The sequence below is a fragment of the Protopterus annectens genome, chromosome 9.part0 (assembly GCF_019279795.1).
Source record: "Protopterus annectens isolate FY-2018-M chromosome 9.part0, PAN1.0, whole genome shotgun sequence".
NCBI classification, from domain to species: domain Eukaryota; kingdom Metazoa; phylum Chordata; order Ceratodontiformes; family Protopteridae; genus Protopterus; species Protopterus annectens.
In genome coordinates this window covers 1,624,642,555-1,624,656,789 of record NC_056743.1, presented here as the reverse complement: position 1 = coordinate 1,624,656,789, position 14,235 = coordinate 1,624,642,555, and the positions used below count along the sequence as shown (strand labels likewise).

The window sequence follows — 14,235 nt, the reverse complement described above, 5'->3', positions numbered from 1 at the left end:
TGCCCATTAGTTTGTTGTGCCTCTGTCCAGCAGTGACACAGAGATGATTCAGGGGTAAACCTCGATCTCCCATCCACAGGTCTAGATTTCTCTTGAACAGAGTCAGCGAGGTGCTCTGCCTCACATGGACTGGGATTTTATTCCACAGCATAGGGAGTCTCTGAGTGATAAATCTATCCCTCCAGCACGTCCTATTTATATCCGTGCTAAGGTTTAAGTCGCTTGCTCTAGTGGTTTTGGTGGATTTGGATTTTTTGAGGTGGAGCATGTCCATTATTTCCGGGTTGGACATGGCCTTGTATGTCAGGCACATGTCACCTCTGAGCAGATGGTATGCGACTGAATAGAGCTGGAGTTTCTTCAATCTGGCAGCATATGACAGATTTTGGAGTCCCTTTATCCTTTTGGTGAGGAACTTTTGGGGTCTCTCCAATTGCTGCAGATGTCGGGTGAGATACATCCCGAATGGGGCATTGTATTCGATCATTGGTCTGATAAGTGAAGAGTACAGGGGAACAATGACCTCACTAGATCTGGATGTGAATCCCTTCATGATCAGGTGGGCAATGTAGAAGGTCTTTCTAACCACTTTAGCAACGTGAGTGTCAAAAGAAAGGCCACTGTCAACCTGGGTCCCCAGGTCCCTGATAACCTCTTCTGTGCTTAGTGGATTGCCACCTATATGGTAGCTTGGGGTTACCTTGTTTTTCCCGAAGGGTATGACTATACATTTTTGGCGTTTAACTTCAGGCCATGGCTCTGGCACCAGCTATCTGTTTCTGTGAGTCCCTTCTGAAGGATATCCGTGTCCGATGCATTTTCCACTATGGCGCCCAGTTTGCAGTCGTCTGCAAACTTTGTCAGCCAAAGTCCTCCCATGTTGGCCTGTACTTCTGAGAAGTAGATGCCAAACAATAGGGGGCCAAGGACCGAGCCCTGTGGGACACCACTTGTGAGCGGCTTGGAGTCTGACATAGCGCCAGCAACTCTAACCCTGTGGGTTCTGTCCTTAAGCCAGTTTGCAACCCATCTTGTGACATATGGGTTTACATTTAAGCTGGTAAGTTTTTCTACAATACCTGAGTGGGGTATTGTGTCGAAAGCCTTTGCAAGGTCAAGGTAGGCTGTATGGACTGCCTTTCCCTCATCAATGGCCTTGGTGACTGTTTCGAAGAAGTCGACCAAGTTCAAAAGGCATGATCTTCCCTTGACAAAGCCAAACTGAGTCGGGTCCAATGTCTGCAAGTCCCCTATATCTTTGTTTATGAGCTCCATTATGATCCTCTCCATAGCTTTGCAGACTAGACTTGTTAAGCTGAGCTCAGTCATGCCTCTCTTCATATAGTCTAGTGAGGTATGTCTCAGGTCATTCACTTTAACATGAGTCATAATGGTACTTGTTGCCGAGAGATCTGAGTCCATGCATGATCTGATGAATCCTGGCACTAGACAGGCTGCTGACCATGACTTTCTCCTTACCTAACCTGGTGAATGGGACATCTTTGTGTCTCACTATGGAGCCTCTGATGTTGTTTTTTGTGTTTTACACTTTAAGGGCTTGGTAGGTGAGACTCTGGTGTTGCTATGTGTCTTGTGTGCTGTGGGAACTGTGTTAGTTGTAGCAGTCTTTTGTTTTGGAGATCTCTGGTGTTTTGGTAAGTTTTTTGAGAAAACCTCTGTGTATGTTGATTTATGCATTGGATTAAGGATGTTTTGTTTGTAATTAGGAATTCTCATATCCTTGGCAGTTCATGGCAGTTTGTTGTTCTTTTTTTTTTCTGACATCGCTACTGTTGAGACAGTTCTGTCAGTTTCATTTTGCCCAGGACCATGACATGCCATTCCACATCTCCTTTCATAATTTCTTGCGTACATGAAGAATCTATGTCACAAAGCAGTTTTTGTCTGTCTGTTTAATAATCTTTGTTTCAAACTGCTTCAGATCTAAAACATACCCTGGAGATGTTTTGAGATGTTGAACAATGTGATTTTTAAACAGTATTCTGTACACTCATAATTTTTATACTGTAAAGCTCCCTTTACCTGTTAGCTTCCAAGTAGAACAAGTGCTAATTACAGGGAATAGTTCAGTGCAACCTTTACCCATTGTTTTTTTTTTTCAAATCTGCAGTATCTAGACTAAACTAAAATTATGGTTTAATAGAAATCCTTAACTCCCGAGGAATAATTTGATGCAGAGTGTATTAGTGAAGAAGAATTACACCTATGGACTACCAAACTATACTTACTGTATACTTTTGTATAACATGAGAGTGTTCTATTAATCATGCATTTTCTGCTGCTGCCAATCAGTCCCGCTTCAATTTAAAATACTGTATGAATCAATAACTTCAGACATAAAAGCTGACTAGATCCTCTCTGTTCTTCATGATTACTATAAGTACTGGAAAATGGGGCGAACTCCAACAATAAAAAAAAATGGACTGTTAAAAAGCTATATTGGTATATAATCTGTTCTTACATTGTTAATATAATTAAATAGTTCTAAACTGTACAGCTAAATAACATTTTCCATGAAGAAGTAAAACATGACTTCAATTTAGTAAATTAAAATAACAAACTGGTACCTCAGTCATCATTGTCTTGATGTTATATGCTACAAATGACTTCAAATGCTTACTAAATACACTTCCAACAGCCAATCACAGTGTATTTCAATAAATGCCCATTAGTGCATTGAGGGTCACATACCCGCAGTGGTGGTGCTGCGGTAGCGTTGTCGCCTCACAGTAAGACGCTGTCTGGTTCGATTCTCAGCTACAGCGTCTTCTGCGTGGAGATATGCGTGAATGAGCGTACCTTCGTTGAAGGTTGTGCATCAGGGCTGGTAACTTGGCATGTAAAAATCAACTACCAATCATTAGTGGAACGGCGTTCCGCTGTGGCGACCCCTAACCGGGAAAAGCCGAAAAACACAAACAGTGCACTAAGGGTCATGTTTATTGGAATACACTGCGATTTGTTGCTTTTAATTGCAAGAATTGTATTTTGTAAATGCTTTGCATTTGTATTATGTAACCTTGAGAAGGTGACAGCTGAGGTGTTAGTTTAATTTACTGAACAAAAGTTGCATTTCAGTTCTTCATGGAAGGGGAAGTTATTTGGCTATGGCATCCTATTTTCTGACAAAGGCAAAACATGCACAGCATTGCTACAGAATATTAAAAACAAATCTATATTCTAATATAAAAATGTTTGGGCACTAATTGAAATTATTGGACTGTCACCGATATTTCCTCACATTTGTCTTAAATTTGCTGACTTTATCTTGGCCAAATTCTACTGCACTGGAATTCAGTAACACTGAAGTTGTTACAGTCACAAAACTAACTTACTTTGGTTTGTTGTCCTATAAAAAGACCTGAAATAGACCTCAAAAGTAATTGATCCTACAGTGGTCTTGACTTCAAATAGGAACCCAAAGTCAACCGGATCTTTACAGACCATAGTGTTTATATTTTGTTTTCCTTCATTTTGTTTTTTGCACCAGGAATGTGTCTTTTATTAACCTTCACCTAATAATACAGATGATTTAAAAGCATAATACAAAGTAAATGTGAATTTTGTGTATTGACAGACTAGTATTTTTAAAGACATAATGAGTTTTTGATAAAGATCAGACAAAATGTGAGGTCCCAGCTGCAGGAAGAAGATCACCACAAATACTTGATCTCCACTTGGGGTGGCTTGGATTTTCACACAGCCAGCTGGAGTATGTTACAAACTTTTTCATTTTTCACAAGGGAAAATAATCCTCAAAATGTTATAGACAACAGCAATGTTAATATTCTGGTTTATAAACTAAAATTTATATAAGACAGATAAAACCAATTGAAAAGAAATATGAGGATTTGGTCCAGGTCAGTCATACAGTGGCAAATAAAGGCCAGTTCTGGAAGGCAACATGAGGAAGACTGCAGGGCATTGCACCCTAGAAAGTGAAAGTAACAACTCAGTGAAAATGCATACAGCACACAAACAATCAAACTTTTTTGCAGGGGAAATTCATCCATTACACTGAGATTTATACCAGCAGCACTCACCTTCTTAAGGTAAAAAATCTAAAGTTGCTGCAGTTTTGCAGAAAGTGATAGCTCCATCAATTAGTGAACACTCTACTCCATAATGCCTACACAAGTAAGGACCTAATTTCTGTGCATTGAGTACTTGTCTATACCACAGTAAGAGAACTTCAGCACAATAAGATGTACAACTGCAATATTGCAGTATAAATGCAAGCTTACAATGAAAAAGGAATATAACAACACTTTGACAAATTCTTCCTTATTTAACTGAGCAGCTGCACAAGCCATTTATGAACACAAGTTCATAGATTACTTCTAGGCAAATTGCCCTTGGGGACCATTTTAAGCCTAGCCAATTACCCCATGTGAGAATCAAACTGAGCACCTTGTGTTTGTAAGGTAAATCCCTAAACTGTTATGCCAACCTGCTCTTACGAGATGAATTGTAATGGTCCAGTCTACTTATTTATAATAGGTTCACAGGTAATTTCTAGCCAATAACCAGAAGGGTCTTTTTTAAGCCTAGGCATGTTTCTTAAAGTGAGAACTGAACCTTATACCTTATATTTATAAGGTAAGCACTTTAACTACTATGACAAACACCAAATATAAATTGGTTCATCGATTCAAGTGTAGCCAATTAATCTATGTGAGAATCAAACATGGCACCTTATGACTGTAAGACAGATATCTTAACCATTATGCCAAACTCCCTCTGGTAATTCAGATTGGCAATGCACAATTGTAGTTAAACTGTGCAGCTGTATACAACTGTTCTACTTATAGAGTTGATGCAGAGAGCTAATTCACTGCTAAAGATAAACAGCTATGCATAAGTGCCAAAGGTACTGAGATTGAATCTTATTTTAACATACAGAAATGGCTGGTGCCAAAGCCACTGCTTACAACTCAGTGCCAAGAAATCCTTAATAGTACCTTTTGGGAAGTCAGCCACCCAGGGAAACTACTTCATTGATAAATCACCCCTAAAAGTAGACACAGTAGTTAGGGATTTGGGGACCCATGTAAAGAGTAACCTGGCTTTTGACCAACATGTATCTAAGGGTTGTAAGAAAATCATTCAGTGTCACTCATCTTATAAGTAGGATAATAGCATCTAGGTTCAGGGAAGACATTGTGCCTCTGTAGTCAGCCATCAGAACACCTAATATTGGGTGTAACTCTCCATTCAGTATGTACCTGACCAGGCACATACAACATGTGGAATGTCCACAGAGATCCCTCACAAAAAGAGTGCAGGGGATAAACACAATGTTTTATGCAGGTCACTTTAAAGCCCTGTCTCTTTACTCTGTTTCCTACAGACTGCTGAAAGGCAGTTTATGCCTGGCATACAAGGTGTCCTTGAATCCCACACTGAGGGTCCTTTTGCATATCCACAAAATGAACAGCACAAGAACAACTACTGACTTAAATAGGACATGTCGGAGGGACAGGTACATATCTCAGTGAATCCTCATTCTCTGGAATACGCTTCCCACTCATGAAGCAGAGCCCTTCCCTAACCCTATTCAAATGCAACCTGGAGCAGTAGATGGGAAATCGTAAACCTACCTTGGCATTAGATCTATGTTGCTGATGGTTAGAGACAGCCATTAAATCCTGCCCTACCTAACATATACTCCATAAAATAACCTCTAATGCAAAACAACTTATGGGATACATTTAGGTTGCATGGCTAGGCAAGGCCTCAATGGTCATTAGCCTAGTATTCACCTATAAACCTTGGAAAGTAATATGAATTGTATTTTTACTGATAATCATATAATGAGTCTTAGCATATAGTTTGATAATGAATGTTAATAGAAGAAAAACAGTAATACAGTTACAAAAATCTCTCCTGTAGTTCAGAATTCACCTAATCACATGGACTGGTGGCATTGTTTATTAGAAATAGTTAACTCATCTCTTTATTGGTAGGTATGTGCAGAAGTTTACATTTGTTGGATTTAGGTATGCCAAAAATCATAATCACAAGGTTAATCTATTTTATGCATGGCTCTAAGCCTCCAAAATCACAATGTGGTATGATGACCTGGTGCCATAAAGGGAATAACTAGACACTGGAACTGAAAATTATGGCTTATAGTTGACAGTTGGTGGCATCACCTAGAACAATTAGTAATTAATATAATGAAATTCCTAAAGTGCTTATACAAAAATGTTTCAGTTATCTTGGCTAGTAAATTACTAACTTTATAGGTTTCAAATCTCTATTACAAAGTTATAGAATTAATAATTTAGTGGCCATGGTAACTAAATGGGCTTTTTGTGAGTGAAGGCTTAAAAAAATTTAGTATATCAAATAACATTGATTTGAGTACAGATATTACATTTTTATCTAGGTACTCCTCTGAGTGCCAACAATAAGCCCTCTCCTTTGATTCTACAATTCTAGTACCAATTCACTCCCCTTATGACATCAAGTCACTGCCCCATAGTACCTTTGTGAGACTTATATCACACATTAAAGGGATTTACCTCATAGTTACTATTAACTGGCATGTCTGAAGAGAATATTTTGAAAGTTTACTCAAAGTAATTGAATTTGCTGTTCTCAACTGGCATTTTGTATGATCTGACATCTCTGATCATAAACGCATATGCTCATGCATTTGGATACAAGTGAATAGTATTATATCTGGTTGAATACACACCTCGTTTTTAAGAAATGTGAAAATAACTGGCGGATTGAGATCATTCTTGATTTTGCTTGAAATTGTTGCAGTAATAATTTTTGAATTCATCTTATAACTGGTATTTCCATGAGACAAAATGGATTCAATTTCATAGCCATGAAATGATATCAGAACAGCAACAGGGAGAACACCTGGCAGAAAAGAAGGAATAAATGTTACGAAGTATGCATTTGTTCAGTATATCCTGCTAAAATGATATAACCTTTTACTAGCAACCACCAGAAATACCTTCCATCATCTGATCATACTGTCTTAAGAAAATGGAACAGAATCAAATGCTCCATTTGCCAAGGACAAAGCACAGGTCAGCTTTGTAACAACTCCCAAACAGGCCTGTTTTAGTATATTCAATAGATTTTTTGATATATACTCTGAAGTACTATAATCATACCTCTTGATTTTTAATAACATAATATAGGCAATACAATTGCTAAACGTTTACTAACTGTTGAGTTTATATAGTTTGTTAATCCAGAGCCTAGACTCATGTATCCCAGTAGATATTACAATCTTCCTTCTAATAAAACTTCTGTTACTTGTAAATAACATATCTAGAATTTGGAAAACACTACTTTTATTGATTTTACAATCTGATATTCTAAATGTTTACTCTTTTACATTTCATACCTTAAGTGAAAAAGATTTCTACAATGAACTCACCTGCAAAGTCACTAAATAATTAGAGACCATTAAAAGAAACAGAATGTCTGTTTTCTAGTTTCAGCAATAACAGGACACTTGATCATGGAACTGTTCAGTGAATCTGCATTAATGGGGTTACACTGTAGTAGCCATCTGCTGCTGGACATCCAGGTCTCAACCACCGAGCAATATCATTCTATTGTTTACTTGACAACTTAAAGATCATGTAAGCACAGGGACTTGGCAGTATCCAGATTATGTGGTACCAGCTGTTTCAATTTTTTTGTTTTTGAAAGTCTTGGAGATTGTATATTTATGTTGTAGAGGGTGTGAGGGTTTGCTTTGTAAAGAAACACTTACTTGTGTGTAGTTCACTTGTTTAGTGTAGGTTTTGGTGTAAGGAGTTATTTCCTGGTGACAGACTCACCAGGACTTTGGATTTAGTGCTATATGGGAACATGGTTACATGTCATGCAATTAGGTGTCCTGTAACACTTCAGCACTACATAGTCCCTCAAATATAAAGTTAATCATCAGTGTACATTTGATTCATAGGAGGCTACTAGGCTAATAGCCCAACAACCCTTACAAACCTAGCCATATTTATCCCGAGTTTCCCAGATTGTCAGTGGTTAGGTGAATGAAGTTCACAGAGGTAAGGGTTTATGGTAGTAAATACTGACTTCCTCTTTTCAGGAGGGACACGGACACCACCCCATGAGTGAATTTGTGGTCACCCATCCATTGATGTGGGTTGTGTTTGAAGAGGTACAGGGAGGGCAAAAGGCAGTCTCTGGGAGAGGTATTTATCTCCCCAGCACGACCTGTTCATGTCAGAGGCTAGGTTAAGATCCCTAGGATGAGTAACTCTCCTACAGTTTGTTTCATAAATCTGTACCATTTCTGTCAGGGCCTGGTCAGAGACTGCACTGTAAATCAGGCACAGTCCACCCCTTAACAACCTGTAGGAGACAGAATACAGTCACAGGGCTTTCAGTCTTTCCTATAAGACTATTTTTGTGTTCCCTGTAATTTCTTGGTGAGAAACATCTGTGGTCTCTCTAATTGTTGCCAGTGTCTGGTGAGGTACATGCAAAAGAGAGCATTGTACTCAATTATTGGTCTTATGAGGACCGAGTATAATGGAATTATAACATCCTTAGATCTAGATGTGATGCCTTTACTTATAAGTTTCTTACTAGTGTGGATAAGTGGTGGTCAAAAATCAGATTGCTATCAACCTGAGTACCCAGATCATGTACTACTGGGTGTACACTTAGGGGGGGTGCTGTCTAAAATGCAATTAGCAGGGATGTCAGCTTTCTCAATGGGATAATAATGCATTTGTTTACATTTAGCTTTAATCTGTGGTTTTGGCACCAATTATTTGTCTGTATTAACTTTTTCTGCAGTATATTAACATCATTGGGGGACTCAGTGATTGCTCCTAATGTGCAATCATCAGTCAACTCGGTCAGTCACAGGCCAATCAAGTTTGCCTGGATTTCTAAGTACTAAATTCTGAAAAGTGAGGGGCCCAGCACAAAACCCTGTGGTATGACACTTGTGATTAGTCTTTTGCTAGAGGTGAAGTAATCTACTCTGACAGTATGTATCTTGTTGGTGAGCCATTTGACTACACATTTATAATGTAGGGGTTAAATACCAATTGGGGAGACTATTATACCTGAGTAGGGGAGTGTGGCAAATGCCTTGGGTAGGTCAAAATAGATGTTATGCATTGTCTTTCCCTTGTCGAGGGCCTTGGTGACTTTTTCAAAGAAGTCAACCATGTTTTATAGGCATTATCTACCTTTAAGGAATCTGAACTGGGTTGGATCCAAGGTTTGGAGATTACCTATGTCCTTGTTAGTAAGGTCCTAATGATTCTTTCCATGGCCTTGCAGATGAGTCTAGTCACTCACATCTATATCATAACATCAACAGCTTAGGTTGTCAAATCTTAAAACATTGACACCTAACCATCAAAGCTAACAATAGCGAATGGCCACATCATCAAATTCTTTCCTCAGGAAAGAATTTGGGTGGCCATCTGTAAACAAAATAAACAAACACACCAAACATAATGGGGGCTTCACCCCCACACCCCCAGATGTGGGAGGCTGTGCCCCCACCCTCCTAACTAAATATACCAACTCCATGATTGCTCTACATTGGGGAAAGGGAAAATCCTTGATAACGGCCACGCAAATTCTTTCCTGAGGAATGAATTCACTGATGTCGCCATTTGCTATTGTAAGCTTTCAACGCTTAGGTGTCAGTGATTAAGCATTCGACAACCTAAGCTGTTGACAATTCAATAGGAACCCGTCTAGTCAAGCTTACAGGCCTAAAATTCCCATGGTCAGTAGATGGTCCCCCTTTGTGCAGAGAGATTACTATTGCTGTCTTCCATTCTGCTGGAACATAACCAGTTCTGAGGCTGTGGTTAAACAGGGATACAAGTTGGTCTATTAGGTCATATTTTAGGTTGTTTAAAAAACAACCTGGAATGCTGTCTGGTCCTACTAATGTCATGTTTATGGCACTGAAGAGTGCTGAGATGATCGGTTCTTCAGATGATAGGCTGAGAAATGGTGGGCTGACTGGAGGGGACATGGGGGTGAAGTTTTCTCCAAATCTGTTAGCTAGCAAACTGGCTATTACCTTCAGCTGAGTATGAGTGTTGCCATCATCAACCAGGTCCGTGCATAGTTGCGTATTCCCTTTTAGATTTCGGACATAGTTAAAGAATGCTTTGTGATTATCCTTAGCTAGGGAGACTAGTTTTGCTTCATAATTAGATTTGGAGGATTTAACAAAATCTCTAATTTGTTTGTTTAAGCTAGAGAAGGATTTCTTCCTCTACTGAGCCAGTTTCCTCTTGTTCTTGGACATTAGTTTCTTTCTCTTGTTTTATAGCCTGTTTATACGAGGGGTCCTCCAGGGTGACTTGTTTTATTGGCAAGACCTGGTTTTAATCCAGTCAGGTACAGCCAATTCTATACAACTGCTTAAGTCATTACACAGAGCATTGGTGTATACCTCTGCACAGGCATCTGTGTTATCTACATTCGAGAGGGCTTTGAAACTTCTTATACCACCACTTAGTAGGAGGTAATTTATCTTAGAAAAATTCTTAACCATTTTTGAGCTTGATGGGGTATCTGGTCTTAATTACATAGAATGAGACTGATGTACGGTCTGATCTTACAACTGAGGACATCACACTGGGGGGGGGGGGGTGCAATGCTCTCCCTTGTTAGGGAGTACTATATCCAGGACATTTGAGCCTCTTGTGGGTGTGCTATGTTCCAGACCATTTGTACTGACACAGTACAAGAACCTCTGAGCCAGCATGTTTGTGGTCATGTATGTTTCCCAGTCGATGGTAGGATAATAAAAATTATGCATGATTAAGGTGCTGGGCTGTATGGCAAGTTACTCAATTAAATCTAGATATGCAGTATACTTTTTCTGTTTCATGGTGGGTGATCTAGAACTAGCTATGATGTGGTGGGGGCTTTGTCTATAGTTAATTGGACATGGAGTAGCTCAAGACAGTCATACTGTTTGACCAGTCTCCAGGTGCACATATCCTTAATAAAGATGGCTACACCTCCTCCTTTGGTTCTTTCATGCTCAGTTTATTGTCTTAATGTATGGAAGGCATTGTAGCCCTCCATGGCCAGGGCACCTTCTGCACTTTTGAATCATGTCTCAGTGACTACAAAGATGTCAGCATCTTTCAAAGTGAGGAGTGCTTCCAGGGAGTGCAGTTTATTAGACTCCTAGTATTTTGACACTACCTAAAAAAGGCACAAAAGGGGTGGCTAATGCCTTTGACAGTATCCGAAAGCCTAGAAGAGACAGGTGCAGACAATGCCCCACAAAGCAGCCTGCCATGTCGACCATGTCTTCCAAGGCTGACAGATATTGGATCCCCTTGGACTTGTCACCAGAAACTAAGCGAATTATTAAAGTAAAACATCTTTTTGTTTGTATTGTGGCATCATCCCTGGAAAAGGTAGAATGCTGTTAAAGGCTTGGCTTATACTTGCCTGTAACATATAATTTGATAGCTCAGTCATGTCTCTCTTCATATAGTCCATTGAGTTACATGTCAAGTCATTCACCCCCACATACCGGTACTGTGGTTGAGTGACTTCAGTGCTTGAGTGAATTGATGGATCCTGGCACCTGACAGGCAGTTAACTGTAACCCACTTAATTTCCAGACTGGTGAGTAGAACATCGGTGTGTCTGACAATGGAGTCACCTATGACTAGTAAATTAGGTTTTGTGGTGTTATGCTTTATGAGCTTATTTGTTGAGACTGTGGTGTATATGTTATTATGTATCGTGGGTGTTTTTTGCATTATTATGTGTGTAGGTGGTTTCCATTTGGGAGGCCTTCTATCTTTTGGTAAGTTACTAGTGAGTACCTCCCAAATGTATGTTTATGTGTCATGTACTTATTTAATGTGGGAAGTTTGTGTGTATTGACAACCTGTTTGGCATTTCATTTGTCCTTATGTGAGAGTCTTGCCTTCTATTTCAAAGAGTAACTACATCTCTCACATAAAATATTTTTTTTTTGTTTCAGGAGTAAGTAGTTGTCAGTATACATGAAACAATTGCTAAATTGTCCAGGATGCCATGTCTATCAGGCTGACCACAGAGATGATGGGAAACTGTACATCCATGATAGTAGGCTCTTACTGTATGTTTTATTAGGGGAAGGGAATGGGTTAATTTGACAGGACTATGCTGGTAGCACCAAGACCACAAATGAGACCTATACTTTGTGTAGGCTAAGTTTGATTAATAGGGCAAAGCTAGTCGCTGTGCAACCAAGTTGCTCCTAGAGCAGCAGAAAGGCTTGGAAGGGGTTCACTTACAACTGTTTAGGGAAAAACTGAGCTTCTAGCCTTTTGAGTCTATACTATACAAGAGCACTGCTAACCGCCACTGCGAGAAGAGCAGAACCACCCAAATGCGAGGCTTACATACTACCAATCAGGAAAGCACACAGTAAGCCTTCCACCAGCAATCCCCATCTCAGACAATTTAGTTCAGTATACTTCTGCTGCAAGGATGCAGAAAAGCACCTTCTTAATGCAGAATAGCTGGTGGAAGGCTATTCTGGTTATATTGATGAAGAATAAAGCTGCCCTAGACCTACTTACCATATTGGACAGCCACAGAAAGAACTAAAAGGCGACCATATTTAAAATCTATTTAAAAAATAGGGCCTTTTATAAGCAGAATCCAGCTGAGGGATACTCTAACATGCTAAACACATCAAACCCCAAACTGGATCATATTATGCTGACACTTCTGTCAGAAGTCTCAGCAACAAATTGTCCAGTCATGTTATACTCCTGCATCTGTACTACATCCATACTGTATAATTACTCAGACATGTTAAGTAAAATGAAAGTACTCCCTCCATACTTGGGTTTTATACCTTTCATGCCTTCAGGCTAATTGAAACTGCTACGGCAGTAGCTCCATAATTGTCAAGGATGATATTACCTCGAATAAGATTCCCAGAGATTCATAACTAGAACTTAGATAACTCCAGATCACCATAGACAAGACAAACTACCAACTCATACAGGACACCCACCATGTTCACTGATGATCACATTACATTCCTAAAAGTACTTCCAGAACTCCTTGTTAATAATAATTCAATTACTTTGTGAAATTTTAACTCCACTCATTTAACTGGAGTGCCTATACCTCCAGTGTGGGGTACACCCAGAGGTTACTGGATTTAATCACTAAAAATTCCCTTGAACAGAGAGTTAATAAGCCCACTAAAGGACACAATATTTTAGATTTAGTCCACACAAATATAACCTCTGCATTACTATTCCCATGGTTTTTCCTTCCCTAGTTGCCTGAGCATAAACTTGACATTCTTTTTCAAAAATCTCCAAGGTCCATGAAAGCAATGTCTCTGTATTTAAGGATCTCAAGCATGCAACCCTTATGAAATTCTTTGATGAGACATCATAACTCTTCTATGGCAGTACCAGATCTGATGCCAGCTTAGCAACAAGCTACACCAAGGAGTTATAGACTTATTTTGATAAGTGCACAGAATTAGCAGTCCTGAACAGAGTAAAATGTAATGCGACATTCAAAAACAAACCACCCTCATTGTCTACCAACATAAATGGAATTTATAACAAGAAAAGAAAATCCTCAAATTCTACATCAGATGCAAAACGCTGCATGCCAAGGAGAGTACCAAAAATATTATGAAATTGAAAAAACAAACAACCCATGAAATTGTTACAGAGGGTAATGATGATTACAAATCCTTCTTAACTATGTTAGGAAGCTAAGGAACATTACCCTACTCAGAACTTATTCAATACTGAACCATCCACTCCAAGCCAGTTAACATTGCCAATGTATTAGCTAAAAATTATGTGCAAACTTCTACCCTAAAACATTGTCCAACCACATATGCCAAAATCCCTTTCATCCCCTATTATAATGAAATAACACATTTTGTAGATGCTGTCAAAGACCAAAACACTTCTATTGAACCAGACAACATACCTGGATGTTTTATAAATAGTGCTAAACATGCCTTCACTGAACCTCTCTGCAAACTGAACCTAAGCTTAGTTACAGGATCTGTTACCAATTTATGATTCACCACAGTGGTGATACCCCTAGTAAGGTTGGCCCTACCACAGTACCCAATAATTGCAGACCTATGAGCCTGACTGGCAAGCTATGGAATGTATTCCAAAGACATGCATCTGTAGAGCTTCTCCCTGGGCCTCCACTGAAAATGACCTCTGT

General features: G+C 39.2%; 1 protein-coding gene across 1 annotated transcript in view; it reads right to left on the bottom strand.

The window, feature by feature from the left end:
• Window positions 1-14,235, bottom strand: part of LOC122810734 (adhesion G protein-coupled receptor E3-like) — a 242,835-nt gene that overhangs the window by 210,639 nt on the left and 17,961 nt on the right. Inside the window, exon 3 of the mRNA XM_044082297.1 lies at window positions 6,725-6,897. Coding sequence (XP_043938232.1) covers window positions 6,725-6,897 — 173 coding nt within the window. The remainder of the gene's footprint in view (window positions 1-6,724; window positions 6,898-14,235) is intronic.